The sequence below is a fragment of the Lynx canadensis genome, chromosome C2 (assembly GCF_007474595.2).
Source record: "Lynx canadensis isolate LIC74 chromosome C2, mLynCan4.pri.v2, whole genome shotgun sequence".
Lineage (NCBI taxonomy): Eukaryota > Metazoa > Chordata > Mammalia > Carnivora > Felidae > Lynx > Lynx canadensis.
This window is the reverse complement of record NC_044311.2, coordinates 113,290,312-113,307,102: the sequence shown is the minus strand read 5'-3', so window position 1 is coordinate 113,307,102 and position 16,791 is coordinate 113,290,312. Positions and strand designations below refer to the sequence as shown.

General features: G+C 37.1%; 1 protein-coding gene across 1 annotated transcript in view; it reads left to right on the top strand.

Moving 5' to 3' along the window:
• Positions 1 to 16,791, top strand: part of LOC115523939 (ephrin type-A receptor 6) — a 267,647-nt gene that overhangs the window by 235,064 nt on the left and 15,792 nt on the right. Inside the window, exon 11 of the mRNA XM_032594591.1 lies at positions 15,840 to 15,989. Within this exon, the coding sequence (XP_032450482.1) occupies positions 15,840 to 15,989 (150 nt within the window). The remainder of the gene's footprint in view (positions 1 to 15,839; positions 15,990 to 16,791) is intronic.

Sequence of the window (16,791 nt, the reverse complement as noted above, 5' to 3'; positions counted from 1 at the left end):
TCCAAATGGGCTGTATGGAGAAAGCATGCTTTGAAATCATTTATGGGGAAAAGGGGAGAAAGAGGGATTTCTCTGTGCAACTCCCTCCCATCTCTGGTTTCCCAGTGGCCAGTGATTGTGGAATTGTGAGTTAATTCCCCCTTGTTTCCAAGTTGAATGGACTGGCACCTTAATGATCACATGATATGCCAACTTTCACATTCAGCAGTGTGGTAGATCAAGTCCAGAAATGATGGAAGTGACAAATTCTGAGCCCATAGCTAATGGACCTGAATGAGTGGAGGTGAACTTGGCATTCCCAAGGCAAGTGCCCAGTCAGAGCTCAGGGATGGCAGCCTGGTCCAAGAGGCAGATGAGGCTAATGGAAACTGACACGTTCCTTAATGTTTGTGTGACTTTTAGGAAGTCAACTTTAACTCAGATGAACAGAATCAAAAGTCAAGCCCACTAGGAATGAGCCATCTCCTTTTTAAGATACGACAACATCTAGGGTGTAGGGTATAGAGGAAGAAGAAATATACACATACACAACACACATTTATGATGTACACATATATAGGTATATTATTTATAAAATTTCCTTCAATATCACAAAATATTCAGTACTGAATGTTATAAGCCAACTACAACCATTGGATTTTTAGATATATAATTCTGAAAAGATGTGGGTATTCAGAGCCAGCATTCCATCAGTGGTAGACAAGAGCAGGCTAGTCCTAATACAGCAGGAAGAAGAATGGAAAAGCCACTAGAAAGGAGTAGAATGTTAGGCTACATCACAGGACAAAGACCAGGAAGCAGGTGGGTTGTGTCAGAAGATGAAGAAAAGGGTTTTCCTGTTGGTGGGCGAGGCACAGTATCCAGAGCATTGGGTAGCAGATAGTGAATGGTAGTCCAAGAAGGCAAACATTCTATGCCAAAGTTTATGGATCTCACAATCAAAAATTCTAGTATCACTTTATTCTGATGAGATCTATACACTAGATAGGAGCAGGGCAAATATCTACGTATGAGAACTGGACAGGGGTTGATCTCAAATAAGCAAGCAGGACCTAATGAACAAGGAGGACACCCACAAGGCTTATTCAGTTTTGAGTCTTACACTGTGAGGGGCTCCCTGTCTAGCAGGAGTAGCAGCCCCTGAGCATAAGAAAGAGCTTAGTGTACCAGTGATAGCTAGGTATTCCTTCTTGGAGAGATTAGAGGACTGTGGGGGCAGGGAGTCAGATTAAATGGCCAGACGAGTCTTTTAATTACTAACTTTCCTGAATTAGAATACTGTGTTCTTTCAGCAAAATGTACTAAGCACTTATATCTGATATTCAATACGTATTTCAGACTAGCAACAAATACAAACATTGTATAATTTATTGGTTTTGATAGTCTATTCTAACATATCTCTACTTGAACATATTTCTCATGATCATGGAATATATGTATGTGTACATAGATGTACACATTTTCATTTTAATTTAATATTACTCTATAAATTTGTCCAATAATGGTTACCTACCTTCTGGACCATTGTGCAGTATGGGTTGTACTTATTTCACACTCACATTCACCTGTAATCCCTTCCTTCTTCCTTTCCACCCCCCATCAAGTGTAATGCAATCAATTCCTTAAACCATAGATGATAGAAATAATGTATACAGGTATGTAGCCATTTCCCAAAATTTATAAATTGGGTGCCAGGTTGAAAATAATGTCAGGTATCTGCATTTCTAATTTAGTGTTCTCCAAGGTAGCCTCTGACAACTGGCAAAAGTATCCTGCTCTGACAGTCTGACCCTTACACTCCAATTAAATATAAAAACAGATCTGAATCTTTTTCACCCAGTTGTACTGTCAAGGCTAGTATAACTTGACTGTCACATAGAGCTCTTTAAATCAGCCTGCCAAGAAAATATGATTGTAGTACAGATTTTAGCATTCAGAAATGTTCACTCCCCTTTCACTTACACAGATTTTAAGGGTCAAAGCTATGCATTTTTATCAGACATTTTATTATCTTTCAACCTTTGTGAAGATCAATGTATTAGAATAGAGGAAGAACTTTTTCTCCTTTACTGCTGAAGTGATTTGGTACAAGGGAAATACTAATGAGGATTTTTTTTTTATTCCTTACTGGAAGTTCCCATTGGACAGAAGGAGAAAGTTTTATTAAAAAGATGGGTGCAGGGGCGCCTGGGTGGCGCAGTCGGTTAAGCGTCCGACTTCAGCCAGGTCACGATCTCGCGGTCTGTGAGTTCGAGCCCCGCGTCAGGCTCTGGGTTGATGGCTCAGAGCCTGGAGCCTGTTTCCGATTCTGTGTCTCCCTCTCTCTCTGCCCCTCCCCTGTTCATGCTCTGTCTCTCTCTGTCCCAAAAATAAATAAACGTTGAAAAAAAAAAAAGATGGGTGCAATGTTTGAATTCCATAATACTTCTGGAAAGTAAGCATCTGGTCAAAGTAGATGAGCATCTAGAAAAGGGATAAAAGTGTGGAGTTTTGAATTTTCTTAGAGATATGATGCTTCCAAGTTGCAGCATGTTTCAGCAAAAATTTAAACCATAAGAACCCTGACTTATAAGTATAAAAGAGAGAAACTTTTCAAAGTAGGTTTTTTTCCATTTATTTTAAATGTAATATAGTTCTTATTATAATGGCCTAATAATTATCATTTTTAGCATTTTCTGTCCTATTATGGATACAGAAAGCTAATCACTATTTTCCTTCTCGTTGTCGTCCCAACCATTGTGATCCCAATGGTTATACTTTTAGAAGGTGGCATGCAAGTCATTCTGGCTTCAACTCCCATGGGTTGACTGAATCGCATTATTTTAGAGTGAACTTCATTTAAAAGAGCGAACTATTAAAATGTCTAGGTTTTCCTCTTCAAACAAACAAACAAAAATCCTAAATAAGTAAATCCAAGTCTAATACATTTAGGCTATTATCCCCATTGTATCATCAACAACACAGGGACTCACTGTACTAAATATGTCTCATTCTCCTTAAATTAAGAAAGTTCATCTTTCTTTGCTAAGAGATATAGGCAAGGGAGGGTGGGACCATTTGAGGGTACGTGAAACTGAAAGATTGACAGCAGTGGCTGAAGTCAGGCAGAAAGCAGACAGCCCTGGGGAAGCATTGCTGACAGCAACACTAATGCACTACAACGCTGACATGCAACTTCCTCTAGATTCCAGAAAAAAGCCATTTGGGAAGAGCCTGTCAATAATGTAAAACTGGGCCAAATGGTTCTGGTTGTGGACTGCTAGCAAATGTCCACCCAAGACTAACTGGAGATGACCAAACTCATGTTTCAAATGAAAAATATAAATATAGCCTTCCTCAAATGAAAGGAAGTTTCCTGCAAATTAGAATGCTATTTTTTAAAAAGTATATTGGGTTTAACATCTCAGGTATTTTTCTACAACTAGACCTATTTTTTTTTTTCTTCCTGAATTCTCTGGGCTCTGCTTTAAGTTCAGTTTTGTTTACCAGCAAGATATGAGAACAAGTTTAATGCTGTGAAAGATGTTTTACTTAGAGCAATAATATGACAAGCAGAACTGAATGCATAGCAACTTGCACATTACATAAAGCTTTCCAGCCAACACTGGCTTTAAAATCACCAGTGAACTAAAAAAAAAAAACAAAAACAAAAACAAAAACAAAATATAAATATTAGACTCAAGGTATAGATGAAAAGCACCATGTCAAAAACACAATTAAATAAATTATCTCCTTTTGTGCTTAAATAATGGGTGAAGCTTATGGTAAGCATAACTGCTGTTTTTGATTCCTTGAATTGCTTCAGCAACTTGACCTTGGGTTGAATTCTCTGCAGTGTAATATTGAGCCCATACGAAGTCCTTTTCCCTGAGCAAATTTGTTTTCAGAGGGGGATAAACAACTAAAAATTGATCCTATAGAATTTCATAAATGACAACAGTGAAAAACAACCTTTCTGAATGAATTTTCTTTCTTCTACCCACTTCACATATATATGTGAGAAAGCAAGAAAGAAAAAAAAAAGTTGAACACTTGTCCTTCTTCCCTGTTAGTAAACTACTTAAACTATAAATTTCATAAATAAATCACACAAAAATTATTATGGATTAAGTGGGAGAAGGTAAAAGAGTAATTGTTTTTTAACACGGAATTATTAATTTTAAATATTATAAGAAATCTTTCTAATTAACAGGTCCTTAGGGGATTTGTTCTAATATATAAATGTAAAATGTATGTAAACAATGCTTCGACAGCACATGAGAGTCCTTGAGAAGAGAATTTTCCAAAATTAGTGTTTGGGACTATTCCTCCTTTAACTTTGTTTACATGATTGATTGAATTCTCCATTTAGACATGTTAAACAGAGTAAATGTCATCGCATTCTTCTCTGGAATAAGGCAACTATCTAATCAGAGGAATTGAAATAAGTGTTTTTAATGTATTAAAATGTGCTGTCATGTGTGACTATTACAGAATTATTAAATAATGTTACTGACTCCCTAGACATGGCAAGATTTTCCTGCTTCTACTCTTCCCTGTATTTGTCCCTTAAGCCCCCATCAGCAATCCACAATGCAGCCAATGTGATCTAAAAAAGCAGCAAAACCCTTGGTTTTATCACCCTATTGCTTGAAGCTTTTCAGTGGTTTTCCACTGCCATGAGAAAAGGTCCAAATTCTTTAAATGCATTAGGAAGCCCTTCATGATTCTGCTTGCTGCTTGCTTCTCTAGCCTCTGTCTCTCCCCACTCCCTCACCTCACACTCTATTCTCCAATTGCAACTTCTGTCAGTACCTCTAAATCTGTTATGATTTCTCTTTTGTACCTGTTCTTTCTACCTAGACCAGTCTTTCCTACTCCATCCCTGATCTCCTTTCTCACACCTCTTTTATTGGTCTAACTCCAATCTTCCCTAAGGTCCAAGCCTAGACGTCATTTTCTCTTAGAAGCATTTTCTGACCTCCCCTACCATGGCATCTATCACATTTCATAGCATCACTTATTATGTATCATTATCATTCATTAAACAATAAATACTGTCATGATCTTATGCTACGTTTCCAATATTCCTATAACTGACATTAACTGAGTACCTATTATGCTCAGACTCATTTCTAAACTCTGAGAAAACAGAAAAGAACCAAGCAAACAAAATCCCTGCCTGAGGGAACTTATATTCTATACACACAACAAACATTTATTAGCAAGAACAGAGTGAAAGAAAACAGAACAGTAGAGAACAAAAGGAAAAGAACAAATCGAGAAGAAGGTACAAAGTGAAATAAGAAAGAGCCAGGAAACCTTCAAAGCATAGAAATACAGGTTGATCTCTTAAAAGACCCCACCCCACTATTAGATAGGCCCTCTTTTATTTAAAACTTTGCCATTGGCTTGTGATATTTGAAGACGGTATAGTTTCTTTCTTCATTCTACCTGCAGCCAAATACATCCAGATTCTGTCATTCAGCATTCCAGAGATGTCCTCCAGAGCCCTCTGCTGTCCACAATGAACAAGGCGTCAGAACCCAAGTGGTATACTTAAGCCTGAGCAAAACAAGCTGGAAGCTTATTTTACAAGCATTGCTTCTCCAAAATTTATTCACTGGGAAAATCTTCTATAAAACTGTGAATATGTTATGCAAGTAAAATTAGACCTTTCAACCTGCTTGGTATGATACATGATCGCACACACTGCAGGTGATTCTGCAAGAAATAAAAGTAATTTAATTTTTTTATTAGACATTTAGTAGAAAAGGTCAAAAAAGAGATTTAGGATCCCTGTCATCCCTTTATACTTAAAAAATTAAAAGACCTTATTTACACCACTTTTTACCACATGATTCAGATCTTTCAGCCACAACAAAATTAGAGTGAAAACAAACAAAAAAAAATCGATCAAACCAATTGTATATAATTTTGCATGAAGAAATAGTGACATATGCATAGCAAATTATAAAATGCTGATCTGTGAACTCTGTTCTCTCTGAAGAGATGTCCTGGCCTCTTTGTCTTACTAGTCAAACTCCTACTTTCCTTTTAAACTCTACCTAAAACTTACCTCTGTTATGTCACCTTTCTGCTTCTCCTCATAGCCATCCCAAACAACTGACCCTCCTTTTTTGCTGTCAAATGAATCTAGTACAGACTTCTGTTAGAGCCCTTACCCTCTGTGCTTCCATTATTGGTTTATGTCGATGTGTCTCCTACTGTAAAATGATCTCCCTGAGGACAAGGAGAATGTCTTTGTGACTCAAGCACCTGGCATGTGAGATGTGTTTAAAACAAACAAACAAAAAATGACCAAAGAATAAGAGAATGAATGAATAAGTGAAAGCCACCAGTGACCTTCAGTGCCTTTCTGGGTGAGGCTCTCTATGAACTGAAAATTCAGATTGGGAAATTTTCCTTTCATCTTTTCCTTATCATTAACCAAGTTCATAATGATGACTAAGAAGGAACTAAAAAAGCAAAATTTGAATTCCACTTATACAGTATGGTTCTGAGACTGTACTTTTCATTTTACATCATTTGCCTAATTCATCTCATCCAGTCATCCCCTCAGCCAATAATCATTAAATTCTATTATAATCATAGCACCATGCTAAATACTCTAAAGTAGATTACAAAGAAGAATAAAAGACCCTCCAAGATTTTTATAACCTTTCTGAGAAAACATTACATCCACATTTTAAAGAGCCAGATAATAGTACATAGAAGGTATGTAACACAGACAGTGGGTGTTACAGGCAGGCTCTTATGGGGAGCAAAATAGGAACTAAAGAAAAAGTTGACAAGACAACATTTCATGTTGGAATAATGGAATGAACAAAGGGTTGACTGTGTAGATTTCCTCAACTAAAATGCTGAGGGTGTAAGAAATCTATATAAATTGTGGCAAATTGTAATCAGTCTATCGCAGAGTTAAAATTTATTCAGAATACTAGCATTTTAATAATTCTTTCAGCCAAAGTCTGATTTCTAGATAGATTTATTTGTACAAGCATTTTTTGGTATTTCCAACTCCAGGTACTTCCAGACTTTTCTCAAGTTCTTACCCACCTTTGAATATAAGTCCCTCAGCCCCATCCTTTCCATAAAGTAATGCTTCCTCAGTCTTTCGGAAGATTTTGCCCTCACTTGTACAGTGTTTGGTTCCAAACAGACTGCCTCTAAAGATGTCATCATGTCATCTTGTCTCCCCGCCTTGGCTTACACTCAGAGCTAGCCTTTCTGACAATGGGTAATTTGAGGTCACAGCGCCACTCTGATCTGATGTATCACAACACTTCATATGACAGCTGCAAGAGAAGACCTGCTTCTCATATATGTTCAGTCAGAACACTGTGGGTCTGTCAGGAAGACTCTGATTTAATGTATAAAGTGCCTGTGGGCATAATAATGATGCAGGAAGCAACGGAGCTCAGCACTAACCCTTTTTGTCTACGTTTCCTTAGACAGAAGTGGAGGTTGTTCCTTCTAACTAGAGTATCAGTGTATTAACTCTAACTAGAGTTTTAGCACATTAACAAATCATAGAATATTAAACCTTCACTGGAGCTGCAAGGTCACACAGTCCAACCCCCTCAATTGACAGAGAATCTGTAACTTGTCCAAGATCACACAATGAATTAGTGGGGAAAAAAAAGAGGGATCAGAAGTCATACATTCGGCTCCACTGTCACTTTTTCTTCCTATGTTGCACATTCTGCTTCCAAAGTAAGCACCCCTTACTTATGAGGGTCACCACTGTGTATGCTCTAGAGTCCTATACACTTTCTCTGTCCTTTTTGAATAGGGTTTTCAAATAGGGTTAGCAACTAATACTAGTATAAAAATAAACATATTTCATTTTATGTAGTCTCTTTTCCTAATGACAGGATATGAATTTTTCCCCAAATAAATAGCATTGGATCATGGATGGCATAAGCACTAATTACTGCTTGTCATTAGTATTATTCTCACAGGGCAACCTGATAAGAAAGCAAAGTATACATTAATTTGAGGCTATTCAGATAAAAATGCTTTGTAGACACTTGTGTTATAAACATGAAGAATTATATTATTTTACATATTATATTAGCATTTAATGTATAAATATCCCAATATTAATGGTCAAAAATAATCTTTTACTCCCCCTTATGATTTATGCAGTACACTTTTTAGACCTATTACTTCTGTGTTAATATCCATAGATCTTTGCCATAAAACTATATGTGAGAAGCTTAAGAAACTTTGTCAAAATACACTGGGGAGGTAGCAGAGTGGGAATTAGTCTTCTGTACAGCTTGATTAAAAGGAAAAATAAAAGGAGATGGATGGAAAGAAAAGATATAGACTACTACTCTCCAGCAAGAGTAGGGATAGGATTTTTAACTCTGTTAGTATCCACTATCCCCTTGGGACCTTACCATACGGTATATTCCCAAAACCATAATGAACAATAGGTTGTGTTGAAAAAAATTACCTATCCTGTCAATGGTATTTAAGTTATCTACACTCAGACACAATGGCAATTCTCATAATAAAGCATGTGTTTAATTCTAGCATATTACAGTAACATTGTGTCCTACTTTATCTGCCTTATAGGATGGCATAGAAAATCTAATTTAACAGATGTCCCCCATAACAGTGTTATTCACTTAATGATGTAGCACCTATGTTCTCATCGAAAGAGAGTACTGAGAAATAGGTGCCAGTGAATTATTTTCAGGAGCAATTTAGGAGGAAGCAGGTGAAAAGGATCCTAATTTCTGAGGCTTTGAATAGCACAATAAGCACTGTTTTATTATGGGAACAAAAAAATTAGCATTCACTGAGCTGTTTATGCATTTAGACAATGAATAAAAATGTAGTGTAGTTCCAGGTAGATAATGTGGGGAAAAGGAGAACGAGAACGTCTTTCTATAGTTAGGATTTTTTTTTTTTACAGAGTAGAAAACAAAGCTGGTGAGTTAGCTATTCATGTTTATTTGAAATCATTTCTCATCTGGTCCTATTCTTTATGAAAAATATGGTCTAAGTAAATTTCAAAAGTAGATCATCGTTCTTTTCATAATCAGAAGAGGGAGGTCGGGTTGAAGTTCAAGTGAGAGAGGGGGACAGCAATGCCTACAGAAGCCAGGAGGATAATGGAAATGAGGCAAGTGCATCTGAGGAAGGCTTAGTGAGATGGTGGAGTGGAATGGTCGTGCTCTGAAGTGGCAACACCCTGTCTAAAGGCATTTAGAGACAATAGGGGGAAAAAGAAAACAAAAACAAAACTTAGCCACAGAAAACCTAACTGCAAGCCCATTTCAGCTCAAGGCCAAACAATTGGTCACCTTTAGATTCAGTAAAATCCAAGACCTTGAGACCTCAGCGAATACCCACACAAAGGCCCTTGGCACAGGGAGTGAAAGCCTGGCACAAGAAACAACTGTTAGGAAGTCTTTGTCTTATGTAAAGTATGAAAATAGTTGTTTCACGTTTATGGCCTAAAACAATGCTATTTACTATAAATTTCTGCAGCACTTATTCTATAAAAATTGGTTATTAAGAACCAGTCAGTGCCTTAATTTTTAAAATACCATGCAAAAAAAGGTCTTCTGCTTACAGCAAGAGTGTCTCAACCTGGCATGTATAAATCACATGATACTGATGCAAAATCGTGTGTATGTGTGTGTGTGTGTGATTCCATGTGTGCATTTGTGAAGACAAAAGGTTTGTATCTTAACCATTGTGTCACACCCCACAAAGAGAAGAGAAATACTCAGCAAAAGGCAAGAAATCCAGAAAGTACGATCAGGAAGATCCAGCCGTAGGCAGAAATCTGGCTGCCAACATTTAACCACAGAATTATACCCATGAAAGAATAAGATGAATGAGAGGTGTCTCAGTTTTGGAAGGACACCGGTCATGCAGTGGCAGGAAGGTAGGCATAGACAGAACTCCCTGGACCAAGATAGACAGATTTCCTCAAACTGGACAAGGCATGTCTGAATCACAATGACTGAGTCAGAGCTTGTCTACCAACAATTTATGTGTTGCCTCTGGCTCCTAAAAGCTTTTGTTTGAGAAGCTCACCCTTGAGCCTAGCACTGCAGGCGGTGGGCTGGTGACTCCAGATGAGAGAACTGGGATGCTGACGTGGGCTGGAGTTACCATGCAGGTCCAAAAAAAGAGACTTTTAAGTACCTAAATTAAGGAGACAAATGTGTCCCGAGTGCCTACTATATGTTGGGTGCTTCGTGTGTACTATCTCATTTAATCTACTTCACAAATGTTATCTAGAAACCAAAATGTAAGTAGATCTCTCCTTTGTGACTACAGATGAATTCATTCCATTATAGCCCTCAGTCTTCAAGGAAGGACAAATATTATCCCCATATTTCAGAAAAAGATAAAGCTCCACACAACAGCAGAGTTGCCACAGGTCAGTAAACCTCAATGAAGGAGGGAAGTATACGTCACTCCGTGAGGGTGTAGGATGTAGTTTTTAGAAATTTCACAATATAATGTAGCTGTACACAATATCATTTGTTGGTTGGGGAATACAAACTAGAAAGAGATGTTCAGAGATAGAGTCACTTCTCAAGATCAGTAATTCTTAAGAGAAAGGAGAATATCCCCCAAGTGAGGATTTTCTGTAAACTAGTGTGTGAGAGATCTTTCTGCAATTTGCTATGACTTCCCAGGACACCATATTGAATTAAAGCAGAAGACCCCAGAGTGCCGATTCCTCCACCATTATTCCCCAAACCAAACCACCTTTGCCACAGATAATCCCACTGACAAGACATTTTAATGTAAAATGATCTTTCAGTAAACAAATTAATGCCCCTTTCATCTGACATCAGTAAGCATTCGCATAATGAGTTTTCCAAATAACCAGTGGTTGCTCATTAAGAGTATTTTATCCCATTAAAAGTAAAAAACAAAAAGGGAAAAAAGTCAGTGTCCTATTTTTATACCTTTCTAATATGTATTTTCATACTGTTACCTTCTTAAACTAAAAGTGATTAAGTTATTTAAACTCTTCCGTATGAGTTAGGATGATCACTGTGACCATTAATTATCGGCCTGGGATGTGACTCAAGAGTGTGTTTGTCTCCTGTACTGTGTGTCATCAGGCTATCTGTTTATGTGGACTAGGTACCAACTCATACGTCCTGTCTACTTACAATTTAACAGTAGCCAAGAAACTGTAGGCAAATCATTAAAACGCACTGTAATTTACGAGTTTATGATCATTAATTCAAATACCCTCATTTTGCAGATCTGAAATATAAGACTCAGAGTTAAGACTTGCCTGAAGTCACACAATGGACTGTAGAAGAGTTTCATCTCACTTAGAATGTGCAGCCCATAAAGAGAAATACTTAAAATTGTTGTTGGAAATTTCTTAATCTGTAAGCATTGTATATATGTTTTAATTCTGACACTCATTGAAGTGTGGGTACTACAGAGATAGATTAAGAAAATTAAAAAAAAAAAACATCTGCAGGCTGTCTATTCTAACCATTTGCCTTTAAGATAACCATCAAATCCAGTGAATGAGAAATGGAGAGAGTCTTAAGTATTCTTGTTTCTCAGTAGAAGTTTTCTATTTGGTTTCAGTATTAAGCCTTTGTAACCTCACTATATTTCAATTGATTGTCTCCTCCACTGAAGATTAGAGGATTGGGTTCTAAACCTCAGATGTTAAATACAGTTATAATGCAATTCCTCTCAGGAGGTATGGGGTTTACAGGTATACAAGGTTACTGGTTGCCTCTTCAGCACTTTTCCTGCTATAACCCCTCTTTAGACACTAAGCTCTGAATATGACTTTTAAAGCAGAGAAAAGGTTTGCTAACAACCCTTTCCATAGTGAACCAGATCCGGTTTGCTTACTTCTTGTTTCTCCTTTGTTCCCTAAGTGATTAAGCTTGCTGGATAAGGCAGGTACTAGGAAATAAGAAGTCTTTTGAGTTACATTCAATCATTTTGATTAGCATCACCGGTAACTTTTTTCCCCCTCATAAACATATGGTAAAGCAATATGTAATGTTCCAATGATTGTGATTTCAAATCTAAAGTACTATTTGTTCATTCCTGAAACCTGAAACAAACATCTGGTGGTTAATGCTTTGAGAAAAAAGTAACATAGTGCATTACCTCTATGATTCAAGATCATGGGCAAAAATAAGTAGCTGGGATTAAACCACAAATGTTTGTTGGTCCACTCAATTTAAAAAAAAAAAAAAAAGGTGGAGGGGGAGAACTAAGCTTCTGTGTGTCCTCTAAAGTAGGAAAGGGGATAGAGTCCATGTGCTACTCTTAAGGACCTCTTCCTTTCATCTGTATCTTGCACTTAGAGATCAACTATATTCAGTCTGTATCCAGCCACTAGAAAAAAAAAAGATCTGAATGCTTCCTTATCTCCATCCCATATATGCTCAGAATTACTGTAATTTGTGCATACTGTCAGGTTCATGTTACCATGTGTTTTTATTAATTAGAATTATATCTCCTACATTAAAACTTCTGTGATGATATTTCATCTTTCAGATTTATTCTAGCTCACACTTCCCATTTCAAGATGACATTTGGAATAGAATTTGAAATAAAGATTTGCTGTCCATTTTGCAATGTTGTTTATCTTAGATAAACATTTTTGGTTTTTCATAGGGGTAGTGTATTGGTCTGCTAGGGATGCCATAACAAAATACCAGGAGCTGGATGGCTCAAGCAACAAAAACTTATTTTTCACAGTTCTGGAGGCTGGACATCCAAAATCTAAGTGTTGGCAGGTGTGGCTTCTCCTGAGGTCTCTCTCCTTGACTTGTAGATGGACAAATTCTTGCTGTGTCCTCTGATGGCCTTTCCCCTGTGCCTGCACACATCTGGCATCTCTTCATCTTCTTATAAGGACAGCAATCATACTGAAGTAGGGCCCGCCCTTACGACCTCATTGAACTTTGATTACCTCTTAACAGGCCCTATCACCAAATACAGTCACATTGGGGTTTAGGGCTTCAAAATGTGAATTTGAGGAAACACAATTCAGTTCATAACAGATAGCAATGCTATTAATCAAGCATTCTGTAATATCTTCTCCTTGAGGAAAAAAAAAACAAACTCTTAGGAAAGGAATAAAGTTATCATTTATATGTGATATCAGCGTATGCAAAATATAAATTTATATGTGATTCACTTACATGAGATGTCATTTATAAGTTAATGCACCTAGGGGTGTCTGGGTGGCTCAGTTGGTTGGGCATCCTACTTCAGCTCAGGTCATGATCTTACAGTTTGTGGGTTTGAGCTTCACATTGGGCTCTATGCTGATAGCTCAGATCCTAGAGCCTGCTTCAGATTCTGTGTCTCCCTCTCTCTCTGACCCTCCCCAGCTCATACTCTGTCTCTTTCTGTTTCAAATATAAATAAACATTAAAAATAATAATAGTAAGTGAATGCACCTAAAATAACCATTAACTACTTTTTTTTATTGGCCTGTCTTAATAGAACTCACAAAGATTTAGTAGGGCCAGCAGATTTCTATGTATTTTTTGCCAGAAAGACAAAGAAAGATCCAGAATGAGAAATGTCAAATGAGACTGCTGCTCTTGCATCTGTTCTGAAGTTAGCTCTACAGATTTGGTCTTTATTCTCTGGAAATGTGGCTTCATATTTGAAACAAGCCTGAGCCTGACTTAAGTGGCTTTGAAATTCAGAGCCATGAGACCCAGGGACTTTAGCCACAAACATGCCATAAAACAAAGGCTGCTGGAGTGCTGGTGCACAAATACAAGTCAGAGTGTCCTTGGTCCCCTCATGAAGAACAGACCGCAAGGTGTTTTTTCAGAATACTATTTTATGTGTTGGATCATTTACAGTACTTCCATTTCTGAATTTTTTTTTAATGTTCTGTGGTAGGGTTGCACAGTTTAGTAAATAAATATATAGGATACCCAGTCCAATTTGAATTGCAGATAAACCATGATTTTTTTTTTTTTTTAGTATAAATGTCTCATGAAATACTTGGACATAGTTACACACACACACACACACACACACACACACACACACAATGTATTCCTTTATGGGGACATGCTTAGACTAAGAAAAGAAGAAAGAAAAAGTATTTGTTATTTACCTGATACCCAGATGTAACGGTGGGGCCTGTATTTTATCTGGCAACTCTACTTTGGGTTTAGAAATGAATCCTCCTCTTAAAACTCGCTTCCTCTGCCCATCACCCTCTTCAACTACTGTCACCAACTTTGTAAATTTAATTTCCTGGCCTTCATTTGGAAAGGCCAGTAAGTGTGAACACCGAAGGTTTCAGGCTCTGGCTTCCTTCCGTTATACTACTATGATATATGCTTGCAGATGTTCAGTGTTACAACACTAAAATTAGTTTGGTCCAACTTTTTCCCCATGCTGAAGTATTTACATCTTTATATTGATACCCCCTAATACTACTATGATAACATTGGTAGACATTATGTATTTAATAATGTTGAGAGGAATCTCTAAATCTCTAAACCCTGGGCTCAGTCTGCTCACCTGTAAAATCAGGGGATTGAATTCAAGGTATTATCCCCAAGGTTCCTTCAACATTTCCTTGCTACAGGTCTTTAAAATGAGGATTCTGTTAATGCTCTCATTTGCCTTGTAAACCTAATTATTCCCCTCTCGGATGAATCTCTTTTCGAGTAAGTGCTTAGATTACTAAAAAAAAAAAAAAAGTAGTGTTTAGATTACTCGATTCATGGCTTCACCTTTAAAAATGTTCGACCTAACTTCCTCAAGGGCCAATGAATGCACCCACTATTGCCTCCCACCCCCACTCACCCTAACATCAGACTCTGAACGCAGTGGGGGATCAGATGATGTGATCCTGAAAATGCTGATAATGATGAAACAATTCCATCGAGGTGCGTTCTGACTTAAAAATCTATGTTGCCAGCAGAAGCCATCTCCGCGGTCTGGGCGCAGCTCGTTCTCTTCCGCCATCTAGTGGCGTCAAGGGCGCCCTCCTCCGCTCAGCTTGCTGTTCCGCGCTGCAAAGATTTCAGATTGTAACTCAAACGGATGAATTGTTTTATTCTTGTCATTACAGTAAAAAGGGATTTATAGAGTGTTTCGAGAGATAAAATGTAATAAATGTTGATAAAAAAATAAGTATAACACATTAGTCGACTTTAATACCTGAACAATATAGATTAAATTCATGCAATTTTATCTCTTTAACATGTTCAAATGTTAACTTGAACACCGAAGAACAAGAATATAAACTAGCCTAAAGTATCATAAAGAAAGATTATCCTTCTCAGGTGCTCTTGTATGATGTTAAAGGATTTCTTAATTTGAAGCAAATATAATCATAGATAAAAAGGAAAGAGAAAGTTCTGATAAACATTGAATTACAGAGAATGTCTCCGTTCTGTACTTAACTGTTTATCTTCAATTAAGTTAGAACGTATTATCATTATTATTTATACATGTAATACAGTGTTTAATGAATGCTGAACGATATTTGGTGTTAACGTTCTATAATCCAGAACTTTCTTCAAATGGCATGATAGTGAGTTTAATTGTGTGAATCTAAAGTGAAAATAAATTTCTCTAATGAATGAAATAAAGTATTTCTGAAGTGTGACTTATTTCCCATTAAAGTTGTTTTCACTGAATAATTATTATAGGAAAGAGATTTCTGACATTTGACATTATTCTGGTTCTCTTACTTTTATTTAAAATGCCAATGCTATCATGCAGTATTTAGATCTTTCTAACAAAATCTATTTAATTGGACTGCCACTTGGTTTTTTAATATACTTGTGAGCCAGCTGAGAAATCTCCAATTTGTTTTCCAGGGTGGGAAAATTCCGATAAGGTGGACAGCCCCAGAAGCTATTGCCTATAGAAAGTTCTCCTCGGCAAGTGACGCATGGAGCTATGGCATTGTCATGTGGGAGGTCATGTCCTACGGAGAGAGACCTTATTGGGAAATGTCTAATCAAGATGTAAGTGCCCCAATAGTTAAACTTATTTTTTAAGTATAAACACATTAGCCCTGAGGAGCAAATATGCTTTTGCCCTCAGATTAGCCTTTATCTTCCTGAGAGCTGTTCAGGGTCTGTGGCTGAGTTTGAGAAGCTAAGTAACTTTTCACTCTGAGCTGTCCTGGGTGTCATAGGGACCAGCTGATGGGCTTTGTCATGTGAGTACCTGGTCCACATCTTACATCTGAGACTTCTACACTCATTGCTTTAATGCAGTATGACTGTGCTAATGCAACTGTCTTGATCTACAAGTAACAAAAAACAAAGAATAATGTTTACCTTTCCTTTCTTCCTTAAGGCAGTGCAATGTGCCACTGTAAAGAGGAAATTAATTTAAACTAGATATTTTAGAAGAAAAAGAGCCAATTCTTTCAGGCAGAGTATTATCAATATGACATTTGATATTGTTCTTTTGAGATATGTGACCCTTTATGCAATTTCTTTTGTTTCTATTTGACCTATAAAGATTACCTGGATGACTAATAATATTATACAACAGGAGAGTTCTCTGTGACCTCCTAAGAGATAAAAACAGTAATCAGAGAATGTAAGTACCCTGACAATGCAAATAAGTGTACTGCCAGAACTGAAAATATATGTTAATTTCACACTTTTCCATCTCAAAACTTGGACTTTGTCCACTCACTTGCCAAAGTATCTAATGGTTTCTGAAACAATACTAATGGAAAATCACCTCTAATGTGACCCTGAATGTTCACAGGTTTAAAAAAAGAGGAAAAAAAAGACCATGTAACTGTAGAAA